This window comes from Martes martes (genome assembly GCF_963455335.1).
Source record: "Martes martes genome assembly, contig: scaffold_212, whole genome shotgun sequence".
NCBI lineage: Eukaryota > Metazoa > Chordata > Mammalia > Carnivora > Mustelidae > Martes > Martes martes.
The window spans coordinates 14,882-27,864 of record NW_027666371.1 but is presented as its reverse complement, the minus strand read 5'-3'; the positions used below and the strand labels follow the sequence as shown (position 1 = coordinate 27,864).

At 51.9% G+C, this 12,983-nt stretch overlaps 1 protein-coding gene across 2 annotated transcripts; it reads left to right on the top strand.

Annotated features, from left to right (window-relative positions):
* Positions 1–5: 5 nt before the first annotated feature.
* Positions 6–12,177, top strand: PSMD13 (proteasome 26S subunit, non-ATPase 13). Of its 2 annotated transcripts, XM_080831613.1 has the most exons (14): positions 6–178; positions 1,239–1,317; positions 4,703–4,737; positions 4,823–4,878; positions 5,118–5,161; positions 5,344–5,430; positions 7,085–7,256; positions 7,412–7,564; positions 8,397–8,476; positions 8,557–8,682; positions 10,242–10,304; positions 10,871–10,951; positions 11,088–11,204; positions 11,741–12,177. In XM_080831613.1, exons 1-14 carry the CDS (start codon positions 84–86, stop codon positions 11,834–11,836), a joined length of 1,284 nt encoding a protein of 427 aa, XP_080687739.1. In that variant the 5' UTR covers positions 6–83; the 3' UTR covers positions 11,837–12,177. The 2 variants fall into 2 exon arrangements, with proteins under 2 accessions (XP_080687739.1, XP_080687740.1); XM_080831614.1 differs by lacking the exon at positions 7,412–7,564.
* Positions 12,178–12,983: the final 806 nt, after the last annotated feature.

The window sequence follows — 12,983 nt, the reverse complement described above, 5'->3', positions numbered from 1 at the left end:
GCCGGAAGTGAGTGAGCATTTCCGGCGGCCATCCCCGCGGCGAGCCTTTCCGTCGTGCGAGCGGCCCCGGCCTTCTTGCCGTCATGAAGGACGTTCCTGGCTTCTTACAGCAGAGCCAGAGCTCCGGCCCCGGCCAGGCTGCCGTGTGGCACCGTCTGGAGGAGCTCTACACGAAGAAGTGAGCGCGCCGCCGAGGGCCCGGGGCCCAGTGCTGGGAGAGCGGGGCAGAGAGGGCGCCGGGGCCCGGGCGGGCCCTTGAGGGGCCGAGGGTGCTCGGCCCTGAGGGCGGAGAGTGGGCGCAGGCCCGGCCGGAGGTGCCTGAGGGCGGAGAGGGCCGACGGCCCGCGGGGACTGCGGAGCAGAGCCGCAGGCGGAGCGCGGGGGCCCAGGCCTGCTTGGCTTCCTGACCGAGGGGCTGCGGCAGGCTCCCGACTGCAGCCGGACGAGCAAACACGCTTTCCGAGGTCGGGCCGCCGCGCGTCCTGCGTAGCCGGTTCCGGCTCGGCCTCGCCGCCGTGCGGCTGGGTCTGCGCCGTCTTCCGCAGCGGCCGGCCGCGGAGAGACGGGAGCCCCGTGCCGCTGTGTTTCCCCTGTTGCTTCTGCGGCTGTTACACCCTGGGTTTCGGCCGCGCCTGCCCTCGCGCCTGCCTCCCGCTGCGTTCCGTGCTGGGCTTTGCGCGCCTCAGGCCGCGGAGCCCGGGCTTCCTCAGACGCGCGTCGTTGCTACCCCCAGCCGCTCCTCGCGCGCAGAATGACATGCCGGCATTGCCCCGCAGGAGCACGCCTCCCGCGCGACTTCTGCCGGCGGCCTGGCGCTCGGCAGTGGGTACGCGTCGGGTGATGCTCAGCTGCCTTCTGCTGTTAGCGCTTCATTCGCCTTCTTGGAACTCGGACTTTGTTTCCAGCGTCCTGTCACTTTCCGAGAGGGTGGACGCGTCTGCCCGGTTAATGCTTCGTCCACCCCGTTGACAGTGGAGGCGACAAGCTCACTTTAAGCTCCTTCTCTGAGGTAGTGAGTAGAAGGGCCAGGATTTCTGCGTAGCTGCGTGTGATCCCAAATCCTTGTTTTCAGTCCCACCTCAGGGTAAGTCGAGGTCATCTGGAAAGGGTTCTCCGGGAGAAGAGCTCAGGCCTGTTAGCATCCGCTCTAGCTTTCTTCCTGTTACACAGGAGATGCTGTTTGGTGCTTGGTAGGACCGGATACTAGCTTGGGGGTCTGAGGGCCTTATCTTTTTCAGGTTATGGCATCAGCTGACGCTCCAGGTGCTTGATTTTGTGCAGGACCCATGCTTTGCCCAAGGAGATGGCCTCATTAAGGTAAATGATTTGCCACACTAGGTCAGATGGTATAAATGTAAAGGACTTTTAAAAATGGTAGGTGGGCTTCATATTAATGCAGTACAGCTCCTCAGCCGTCGGTGTCAGGTGTCGTGCATGTACTCTTTACAACAACACGGGGAGAGAGCACTGCCGTGACCCTGTTCCTGTGACGTAGAAGCCAACACCAAGAGAGTGAGTAACTTGCCGCAGATCACAGCTAGTAGGTGGCACAAGTAGCTTCAAATACAGTCTGACTTCTTCTGAAGTCGCTGCCTAAAACGCTGTCTTCTAGCCCAGGATGCCCCGTATCTTATTGTTCGTAGACCTTCTTTTTCAGTACTGTACTTTTGGAGACTGCTGCTCAGGTCGGTGGGGGGTGGGCAGGAAATAGTGGAGGATAACCGCAGGGATCTTACAGGTGACGGTCATCACTCCTCCTTCACCCACTGATTCCTGCTTGCTTGCCCAAATGCTTTGTCTTGGGGGGTGTGGAAGGTAGAGCCTCTTTCGTGCTTCACTTGGAGGTGGGGAGGCTTGGAGGGGGGAATCCTCTGTAGTGAGCACTTTTAGAATTTTGTCAACAGGGAAGAAAAACAAAATTCTCTGCTCAAGCCTTCCCCATACTCCCTGCAGACCCCCCCAGTTTGATCACTGGTAGCTTCCTCTTTAAAATCTTTCTTAGAATCTTACTCTTTGATGCCTTTCTCTCAGATTCTGAGTGAATCAGATTTATACCTGCATTGGAGCCCAGCACTAGTTCTTGATGGCTTGAGGTACTCGCCCTGGATACACCACTTTATACGCACCCACAGTGAAGCTTACTCCTGGGGTCCTAAGAGTTTCTTGTGTTTTATACCCACCAGTTCGACATTTTACTACTTCAAAGGAACTTGTATTCATTGGTAAACCTAAAGATTTTGCTGGACACTCTGTCTTCTGGATTATGTGGGAAAATTACAAATTAGAGCTCTCTTAATATTTGCTCCCTAAGGTTCTATGTCATAGCGATGAATAATTCGTGATTCATCTCTGTCCTTTGCTTTCTTGTCTTTAAATCACTTTCTACCCAGAAAATATTCCCTCAACCCACTTGTAACATAACATTTACGCAGGTCAGCAGACTGGTGTTTACTGTTTCAGTGGGCAAGCAAACCTTTAAAAATTGTTGAGACTCGGCCCACAGAACTTTCAGTACATAGTGTTCATGAATCTGAAGTGACCAGTAGTAATTTCGAGTTTCCTTTTCCTTTGGAGGGGTTTTTGCATAAATTATAACAGGTATCAGAAAAGTTGAGAGGGGCACCTGGGTGGCTCAGTGGGTTAAAGCCTCTGCCTTCGGCTCAGGTCATGATCCCAGGGTCCTGGGATCGAGTCTCGCCTCGGGCTCCCTGCTCGGCAGGGAGCCTGCTTCCTCCTCTCGGCCTACTTGTGATCTCTGTCTGTCAAATAAATAAATACAATCTTTAAAAAAAAAAAAAAAGAAAAGTTGAGAATGCTCTGTTACTGAAAAAGATATCTTTGAAATAGTCCTTTGTAATGAAAAAGCCCTTTTATTTAGATGGCTCTCTGCTGGGTACCAGATTATGTATATGACAGAGAGAGCACAAGCAGGGGGAGTGGCAGGCAGAGGGTGAGGGGGAAACAGGCTCTGCATTCTGCGGGGAGCCTGATGCGGGGTTCAGTGCAGGACCTTGGGATCGTGACCTGAGTCAAAGACAGATGCTTAACCGACTGAGCCACCCAGGCGTCCTGTGCTGGTTGCCAGATTTAAATAACTAACTGATGCTTTAGGGGCATTTCTAACCCAGTTTTTTTGAGAAGAAATTGACGTGTAATACTGTATTTACAGTGTACAGTGTGATGATTTGGAGGGGCGGTGCAAAATGGTCACAGTAAGTCTAGTTAACATCCATCTCACAGTTAGACTTTTTTTCTTCCTGTGATGACAACTTTTATGATCTCCTCTCTTAGTGACTTTCAAATATGCAGCACAGTGTTGTTCACTGTAGTCACTGCTGTAGCCTGTCTCTAGGACTTAATTATCTTATGAGAGGACATTTGTATCTTCACCACCTGCAGCCATTTCTTGCACCCCCCATCCCCTGCCTCTGGCAACCACCAGTCTGTTCTCTGTATCTGTGAGTTCAGTTTTTTTAGATTTCACGTGGAACTGAGTCATACAGTATTTGTCCTTCTTTGTCTAACTTCACTAAGCAGAACGCCCTTCGATGTCGTCCGTGCTGTCTTTTTATGGCTAAATGATATCCCACACTCTGTGCGCGCAGACACCACATTTTCTGTCACCGGGACATTTCCCTCTTTCTGTCTTCACATGGCAGAGGAATCGCAGACTCTCCTTATCCAAGTTGACCCTATCTGGATGCTCCCTCTTTGCATTTTGCCCAGTTATCCAGCGATAACCTCAGAGGTCATTGTCCATTCCCCCTCCCTGTGACCAGCGAATCTCTCGGACCCTTCATCTGCCCTCACTGCCGTTACTCCCTCACTCTCCTGTCTTGACTAGTAGCCTCGGCTGGTCTCTGTCCCTCCGTCTGTTCCCTCCCTACCCTCCCCTCCCTGCCTGCAGTCATGCTTATAAAGTAGACGTGTGATCATGTGTTTCCACTGACTCGGGCTTACCTTCAGGACAAGGAAAAGCCCCAGTACCTCCCACCGTCTGTGCCCTTCAGAAGTGCTCCTAAAACACGGTGCAGGGTTTCTTCAGTGCTTTGCACATGTTTGTTCCTGTCCGGAATGTTCTCCCAACTCCATGCCTCCTCTCCAGATTTGTCCAGCTCTCTAATGTTCTTCCTTCCTTAAAACTCAGTTATCACCATTTCTGGAATAACCTTTGAAAACTCTCCTTTTGGTTGATCCACCCATGTGGGGTTTTTTCTTCGACTGTAAACTCATGGTACTCTCGTTTATTTGTTTATAAGTCTGCTCTATTAGGTCAGGAATCCTTGAACGCCAGACTTTCATTTTACATATCCTGTGTCTATAGTATCTAGCAAAGAGTCTGAGTAAGTACTCAAGTGTTTGCTGAATGGCTAATAAATTTGGTCATATAGGCTGCAACCCTCTAAAATCTGAAGGTTACTGAGTCTTTCAAGCTGATAGTCTGTTTTCCTAAAATACTTTGGAGAAAGAATATAGGAATTGGTTTCTCGGAGATTCTTAAAGGTCAGGGGTCTAATTACCAGGAAAAAAAAATCATAGCTTTCTTCAGTAATCCGTTGGTGATTAATAAACCCATATGTGGGTCTCCTGTCATTCCACCACCGTTTCCGCAGTGCCCGCCATGTGGCGGGCCTGGTGGTCATGTTTGATTTTGCAGAATGAAAGACACCCTGTAATTACTCTACATGTTCTGGTTCCACAGCTCTATGAAAACTTCATCAGTGAGTTTGAACACAGGTAAAACACCTTTGTCAGCTTTTGACTTTAAACATGAAAACACTGATGCTTAACGACAATCATAGACTGGTGTTTTTTATTTCAGGGTGAATCCTTTGTCCCTGGTTGAAATCATTCTTCACGTAGTTAGACAGATGACTGGTGAGTCTCACTTTGTGTCATAAAGGAGCAGATCCAAATGGCAATTAAAATGATTTTGAAATACAAGATTATTGAACTTTTACATTTTGAAAGAAAATACCAGATTCTACAATACATTTATGTTATATTTGATGATCTAAACCTAAAGATTATCCCGCCTGTGTTGTGGTTGGTAGGAACTAATCTCTAAGGATACTCTATTGGTGGTTCTTTTGACATTGTTCTTCTGCCTTTTCTAGATCCCAGTGTGGCTCTTACTTTTCTGGAAAAGACTCGAGAAAAGGTAAATAGGAAGTCTGAGTCAAATCTTGAGAACATGTGCGACTCACAGGTTTGTGTCCACACTTGCCATACGCACCTTATAGAGACCAGTGCATCTCTGGTCACGCAAGTGAAGCCAGTGTGCAGATGTTCTGTTCGTCTCCTGCTCACACTTCTCAGGTCCCCTTGTTTCGACGTCTGTAGGTGAAGAGCAGCGATGAGGCAGTGATCCTGTGTAAAACTGCGATTGGGGCTCTAAAATTAAACATCGGGGACCTACAGGTCACGAAGGTAAGGTTGCCATAATAGAGGTTGGTCTTTGGTTTACAAAGTGGTTTAGAGTTTTAGGGGGAAAATCCTTTTTCTCCATTTTACCTTTTCAAGTGATTTTAAAGTATAGAAAAGTTGCAAACACAGCACCAAGAGCTCTCACATACCCTCCCTCGGACTCCCAGTGCTGACAGTTCTTTGCCCCGTCATGCTGTGCGTGCAGGCGTGCGTGCGTGCATGCTGCTTTTGGTTTTGTTTTTCAAAACCACTGAGAATCAGTTGCTGCTATGAGGCCTGTTACCCTTTAACATAAGAGGACTGCCCTGGGCACGTCTGTCAGCAGGAGGGTCCAGGCCGCCTCAGACTGTCCATGTGGGCCCTCGTGGACCAGGGTCAGCCCACTCACCACGACAGGTCACAGGCTGCTCCTGACCCTCTCTGCCTCCTAATCCCTGTCTGTTTCTTATTTCCATTTTAGTGTGATTTGGGGGACCGATGTGGGTATGGGTGGCTGTAAGACCAACTTATATGTGGTCAGTCTACCTTGTTGAACCAGAGACTACCTGTGTTTGTTTTGAGTTTGAGTTTGGGTTTGGTTTTTTTGGTAACCACAGTATTTAAGAAAATACTGGGTAAGTGTTGGTATTCTCATTGTCCTAAAAGAACACTTCTTATTTCTTAACTGCTTCCCAGTCCTGTCCTACGTGCATACTTATTACATTTTGTTCTGAAATATTTAAGACCTATTGAAAGCCATAAAATACCATGTAAAGAATTTTGTCGAGGAATGAGGCAGCACTGCACAGTTGAAGCCGTGGGGCCCTCTGAGCACATTCCTGCCCCAGCAGTGCTCTCGTGCGCGGGTCTGGTGTTCCTCGTGCTTGTGTGGCTTCTGACGCTCTGTGGATTGGGTATAAGTCAGGTGACGTGTAGTATTGTCTTAAGTTACTGGCTTGGTGTGAGGTTGGAGAGTCTGTGTGTTGGTGCGTGGCCGTTCATTCTTGCTGCTATCGGGTGTTACACTGTTGTGACTGTTTCGCAGCCTGGGCATCAGTCTCCTGTGGAAGGGATTCAGGGTTTCTTCCTGTCACGAACAGCACTGTTAGTTATCAGCGTTTCTGTGCCCGGTGCCTTGTGTATACACGGGCAGAATCACACCAACACATGTGCCTGTAGGTGAGGGCACAGGTGTAATGAGGTGTGTGCCATGCGCCTTTACCAAATGTGGTCAAGCCTTTCCACAAGATGGCCCACACTCCCCAGCACCATACTAGCACTTCCAAAGTGCAACACTTGGTGTTTTCAGGCTGTTTAATTCTTGCCAGTCTGGTGGAGGTGAAAGGCCATCTCATTGGGGCTTTAGTGACCATTCCATTCATGTCTCCACTTCTGTAAATTGCTTGTTATTATCTTTTCTTTGGCCCATTTTTTTCTGTGTCGCTTTCCTCCTGTTGGTTTGTTAAGAGTTCTTCCTAGGGTGTTGGCCGTACTCTCGGGTGTGTCCATGTGCAGTAAATGCCTTCGCCCAGTCTGTAGCTCATTTTTGTTCTTTTCGTGTGTGTCTTGGATGAGCTGAATTTTCCATTTTAACGTAATCCTATCAGTCTTTGTGTCATATATTACCTTAAAAGTGCTTTAAGTTAAAAAGGAGGGCGATCTTGCTTCCTGCACGTAGGAAACAATTGAGGATGTTGAAGAGATGCTCAACAGCCTCCCTGGTGTGACGTCAGTTCACAGCCGTTTCTACGACCTCTCCAGTAAATACTACCAAACAGTCGGAAACCACGCCGCCTACTACAAAGATGCCCTGCGGTTTCTGGGCTGTGTCGACATCAAGGATCTGCCAGGTAACACGGAGCCGTTAAAGTCGGTGTCGAAGGCGCACGTTCTGGAGGCACACCAGCAGCTGTCAGAAGTTGCTCTGGCGTGTGCATCCCTCGGTGAGGAAGGCCCAGGCGGGAGAGGGTGGAGAAGAGCCACGCAAGGGTCGGTTCCTCCCCAGGTCTGCCGTGGGCGTTTAGCTCAGGTGACAACGAGGCTGTGCCCTGTCGCCCTTCGCTGGTCCTCCTCAAGTCTCCCCTGTCCTCTGAACCAGAGGCCTTTGCGAGAAGTGCGGCGACGCCAGTATCTTGGCCTCTGCAGCCTGAAGGGCGCGGTGAGACCCTGCACCTGAGGATCTGGTGGCGAAAACTGAACGAGACCCAGGGGCGTACCTTAGAGAAGTCCTTCAAGGGTCTGAGGAATGGAAGGAAAGTGAATGATAAGTTTTGGGGAAAGTATAAGGAGTGTGGGAGCCCATTTGAGATGTTTCTCACGGTTCACTGAGGAAGCTGTGGACACCAGCAATGCCTTAAACACAGCAGTGCAGTGTTAGTTCCTGCATCTCAAGAAAAGCATCCTGGAAAAAGCAAGGAACACAGGAGAGTGGGGAATTGTGTGGGAACGGGAAGTACGTTCACGCTATCGTGAAGAGGCTAGATGAGGTGACGTGAAGAGAAATGTGAGGTAATGCTTCCAGGAAGTCGATTAGCTGAAAATGTACATAGAGTCACATATTTAGGTGGAAATAAGTAAACGAGTGAATGTCTTCCCCACAGAACCTGTATACGTGGTCCCAGGTGTAACTTGAGGTAGTCCAGTGCTAAGAGATGACTAACGAGGCACCTGGGTGGCTCAGAACTTTGAAAGCGTCGGACTCTTGGTTTGGGCTCAGGTCATGATCTCAGGGTCCTGGGATTGAGCCCCGCGTCGGGCTCTGTGCTGGGCATGGAGCCTGCTTGAGATTGCCTCTCCCTCTGCCCCTCCCCAGTTTCCCTCTCTAAAAAATAAAATAAATAAAAGAGATAAAAGTTTTTTAAAAAACCCATTAAGGCTTTGTGATAGAACCATTACAGGGAATGGTTTCTTTACTTTTTTATGAGATTTTTAAAGCCAAACAGGACTGATCTCGTAACGGGGGTGTCACTGGAGGTGTGCTGTTGCCGTAGTGTCCGAGCAGCAGGAGAGAGCTTTCACGCTGGGACTAGCGGGACTTCTTGGCGAGGGAGTTTTTAACTTTGGAGAACTCGTAAGTGGACCCTGGGCACAGATTTCTTAACAAGGGGGCGACTGACGGTTCTTTGCCGGCTAACCATGTCCTCCTCGCAGCTCATGCACCCCGTGCTGGAGTCCCTGAGGACCACCGACCGGCAGTGGCTGATTGACACCCTTTATGCCTTTAACAGCGGCAACGTAGAGAGGTTCCAGACGCTGAAGACCGCCTGGGGCCAGCAGGTCAGTCGTAGGAAGAACGGCTGAGCGCTCCTGCGGCGTCCCTAGCTCTCCTTCAGCCCGCACCTGTCCAGTGATTTACCTTCCCTCTACGCCCCAGGCACTAGGGAGACAGGAGATGAAGACAGGCCAGTCTTGCTCTCAGAGCAGGTGGTTAAGTGGCTAGTCACGGTAGTCCCTCCGTTGCTGTGGTGGTGTGCAGCGCTGCCGACAGAGTGTGATAGGGGAGTGCCATCTGGCGGACAGGTGTCGCAGAGGGCCCGGAGGAAGTAATGCTCTGTGTCTGATCTTAGGGGTAAGCAGAATTTAGCCAAGTGAAGAGTATGAGAAGAGGATATTGAGCAGAGGAAAAGGCTTTTAGCATTTGTTGAACAGACAAGGGTCAGTTTGGCCAAAGTGAATGAGTGAGGAGAGCCAGGGACAGCCCAGGGTTTGGGAAGGCAAGGCCATCTGTGCGGAACGGGAGTGGTCCATGCAGGGGGTGGTGGGGTCGGTCGGTGTAGAGGGAAAGGGGTCAGCGGGGGCGAGGGCACTGGGCGAGGAGAGGAGCCTCTGGGAGGTGTGGACTAGGGAGAAGAGGTGTAAATGAGGACCTGAGCTTTTGTAGTAAGTTTATTTTTTAAATTATTAGAAGGAAATATCACGAAGTTGTTCATAGTGATAGGGATTATTGTTTTTGTACTTTTCTGAAACTTCAGTTTTCTCAAAGTTGAAAACAAAGTTGCAGAATTCACACATAATGGAGCTGAGTAGATGTAAGTGGGCTGTGAAGAGGCAGAAAGCAAGCCCAGCTCTCCGCTGTGGTCTGTGGTCTGTGTGTTGGTCCCCGAGAACGTGCGCCCCGTGGGAAGCGCGCCGGCCGGCCGGAGCAACGGCAGGAAGGACCGCTTCCGAGGCGCGCTGCCGGCAGCGTCTGTCTGAGTGGCGAGAGCCCGTGTCCAGGGGCAGAGGGCTCTCTGAAGAGGGACCCGTCTGTTCCCGTGCCAGAAGTGTCCGTGGGGGGCCGCCTGTGTCGGTGTAGGGTTCCTCCGTGCTTGAGTCCGGGAACCCGTTCTCTCTGGTCTCTGCTCGGCAGTAACCTGTGAACTACCTGTGGGCGACTGTGCGGGTCGTGTGGAAGGCATATTCCGGTCGTCACGGCAGTGCCGTTTTTCTGCAGAAGTTCTGACGTCTTTGCGCTCAGAGCAGCTCCCTGCAGCCTAAGGGCCGTGGTCCTCGGAGGCCCCATTTCCACGGAGCGGACCGCGCAGGCGGCACACTGGGACGCACTCAGGCACGGGGCGGGCCCGTCCTCGCCCTGTTGTGCCAAGAGTCTCCTTGCAGCGCCCGTGCCTGGGTCCTGCCCCCTGGCGTCTGAGGCGTTAGTATCCACCGCCTGGCGCGTGCCTTCGGTGGGAGCACGGGCTTGCGGGGGTGCAGCCGTCAATGGCGTCCTGAGAAAAGTGAGCCTCCGCGACCCCGCAGTAACCGTGTTTGGACGTGCGGGCTTTCTTTTCCTTCCATCTGTTGTAGGAAGAATTTCAAAGTGCAGGTCACGTAACTGATGTCTTTCTGCTTCTCAGCCTGATTTAGCAGCCAACGAAGCCCAGCTTCTGAGGAAGATCCAGTTGTTGTGCCTCATGGAGGTGAGCGCGCGCGGGCACCGCCCTGATTCCGGACCCTGCATCTGAGCCCACCGGGTCCCGCGGGCTCCCGGCCTCTCGTAGTGGTACTCCTGCCGCACCCCCTCTCCACCACCTTCCTTTTGTCTTCTGCGACCATTCGAGTCTCCTCTCGGATGACCCTCCTCAGAGAGGTGTTCCCTGACCGTCTGAGCTGAAGTAGCTCCCACCTCGTCGTACGGTCACAGCGCACGTGCCTCTCCGCACGCTCCTGTCTGTCCTGTCAGAATTTGAGCTTCTTGAGGAAACGGCCCTTACGTTTCTGGGCCGCCACACTGTCTCCAGCTCACATACAGCCCTGACTCACGGCCTCAAGCGCTTGCTCTGCGCGCGAATACTGACCCTTGCGGACAGCTGCTGTGAAGCCGGTTCCCAGTAAACGTACAGGGCTGGTGTTAAGGAAAAGTTTAATTTGTGGGATAGGAATAAGATCTGTGCTTTCGGAGCAAGTATTGACAAAATCATCCCTATCGGCCGGTTCTCGGACAATTTTTATTTGGAAACATAGTTAACAAGAAATTTTTTTTCAGATGACTTTCACACGACCTGCCAATCACAGACAACTCACTTTTGAAGAAATTGCCAAAAGTGCTAAAATCACTGTGAACGAGGTACAGTTGTTGGACCCAGGGGAGGTCGGAGCTCCTATGAGCACTGCTCCCCAGACTCCACACCACAGAAGGCACGGTGTCTCGTTCCCCACACTTAGAGCCTCGGGGTGACTCATGTCAGCTCCTCTCTGCGCAGGTGGAGTTGCTGGTGATGAAGGCGCTCTCGGTGGGTCTGGTGAAAGGCAGCATTGACGAGGTGGATAAGCGGGTTCACATGACCTGGGTGCAGCCCCGAGTGTTGGATCTGCAGCAGGTAACACATCGTTCACCCCTGGGGGTGGTTTGGATGGTATCTGCTGTCTTAGTTTCGCTTGGACGGAAGCCAGTTAGGAAGAAAGCTGTATTGACGAGATTTCGGGGAATATGTTACTGCTGTGGGGAGTAAGGGTTTTTCAGAGAACCTAATTTAATACAAGTCTTGGGTTTGAACCCTGCATTTAAAAGCTTATCATAATTACAGTGCTGTTGTGCTGACGATGCCTTTTAATCTTAAAATTGGTACTCTGGTCAAATGCGCTCCTAGTTCTGTGGTTTGAGCTCAGATCCATCGTGTCCATATTGGCTGGAAATTTAATCCTGTGGATTTCCTCTGTTCTTGCCTATTTTCTTTCATGCAAGTTTTTTTAAATGTCCTTGCGATAAGAATTGACTGGGGTCACGCCCTCTCACACAGCCCACTCCCCCAGCTCTGGGGTCCTTTTGATTAGTCCTGCCCTAAAGACTTAGCTGGAGCTGGACGCCTGGGATTGCTAAGTGTCCTAACACCCGTGTGGTCCTGGTTTGCCTCAGATCAAGGGGATGAAGGACCGCCTGGAGTTCTGGTGCACCGACGTGAGGAGCATGGAGATGCTGGTGGAGCACCAGGCCCACGACATCCTCACTTAGTCCCCCGCCTCCCCGTCTGTGGCCACCGGGAACATCTGCACTTGGTGGGGGTGGGGTGGGGACTGTTCTCCCTGCTGTGGACACAGGACTGTCGCTGCCGGGATGCCTGGCCACACAGAGAAGCCTCCTTTGTGGGTGTCTCCCATAGCCCATGGTGGGGAGGGGTCACGGGTCTCCCGTGACAAGGCAGGCAAGAGTGTACATGTGCCCCGAGGAATGAGACGGAGTAGCCTGAAAGTGCGTGGGGACACCACTTGGAGGCTCATCTCCATTACCTCCGTCTGTGGGAACATCTCTTGTGTCATATGAGAATGTAATAAACGCCTTTGTTTTGTCCTCTTCGTGGTTCTGTTTCCTCAGTCTTAGCTCCCAGGTCAAGCCTGGGCCTCAGAGATCAGAAAGCAGGAGATGGGATATGGGGCTAGGTGGGGGTTTGGCCTCAGCCCTCCTCTCCTACCCTGAGACAAGGGCGGCTCAACACATACAGGGCACTGGGGCCAAGGAAGCAAGTCCTATCTCATGGGGCTCAGACGAGGGCTCCCCTGTCCTCTGACAGAGGTGTCTGACCCACTCCCTCCCAGCCAGGGGCTTCTGGGGCCCAGGTGTCCCAACCAGCCCTCCACCCAGTGCTGTGTCCAGAGACGGGGATGCTCGTACACAAATCACACAACCACCAAGGGAGCACTAGGTGGAGGAGGGGTTTAATGCAATTCTCCGTCGTGCGCCTGGAGCCCGAGCTGCAGAGCCTTCACGCCGCGGAGCCTTTCTTGTAGCTGTCCAGGTGGGATAAGACCCAGCCTGCGGGAATCAGGAAGCTGAGGAACATCACAGAGAGTCCAATGGCCTGCTCCTGGGTCAAGGAAAGCACGTGTGAGTCCATGACACATCAGGTCATTCCTGGGTCACTGAGGAAGGCTGTCCGCCTGCCCCTGTTTCCCCTGGCCCTGCAGTATGGGATTTCTCTCACCAGAGCAGTGGTCCAGAGAGACCTGCCCCACCCCCTCTGCTCCTGGGGGACCCTCAGCTCAGCCCAGACTTCCTGTGTGTCGGGGGCAAAGTCCGCATGAACAGGGACTACTGCAGTCCTCCGTGCGGACGGCCTCTGCAAAGACCTAGACTGACCGCCCTGGGCTCCAGTCTCTGCAGC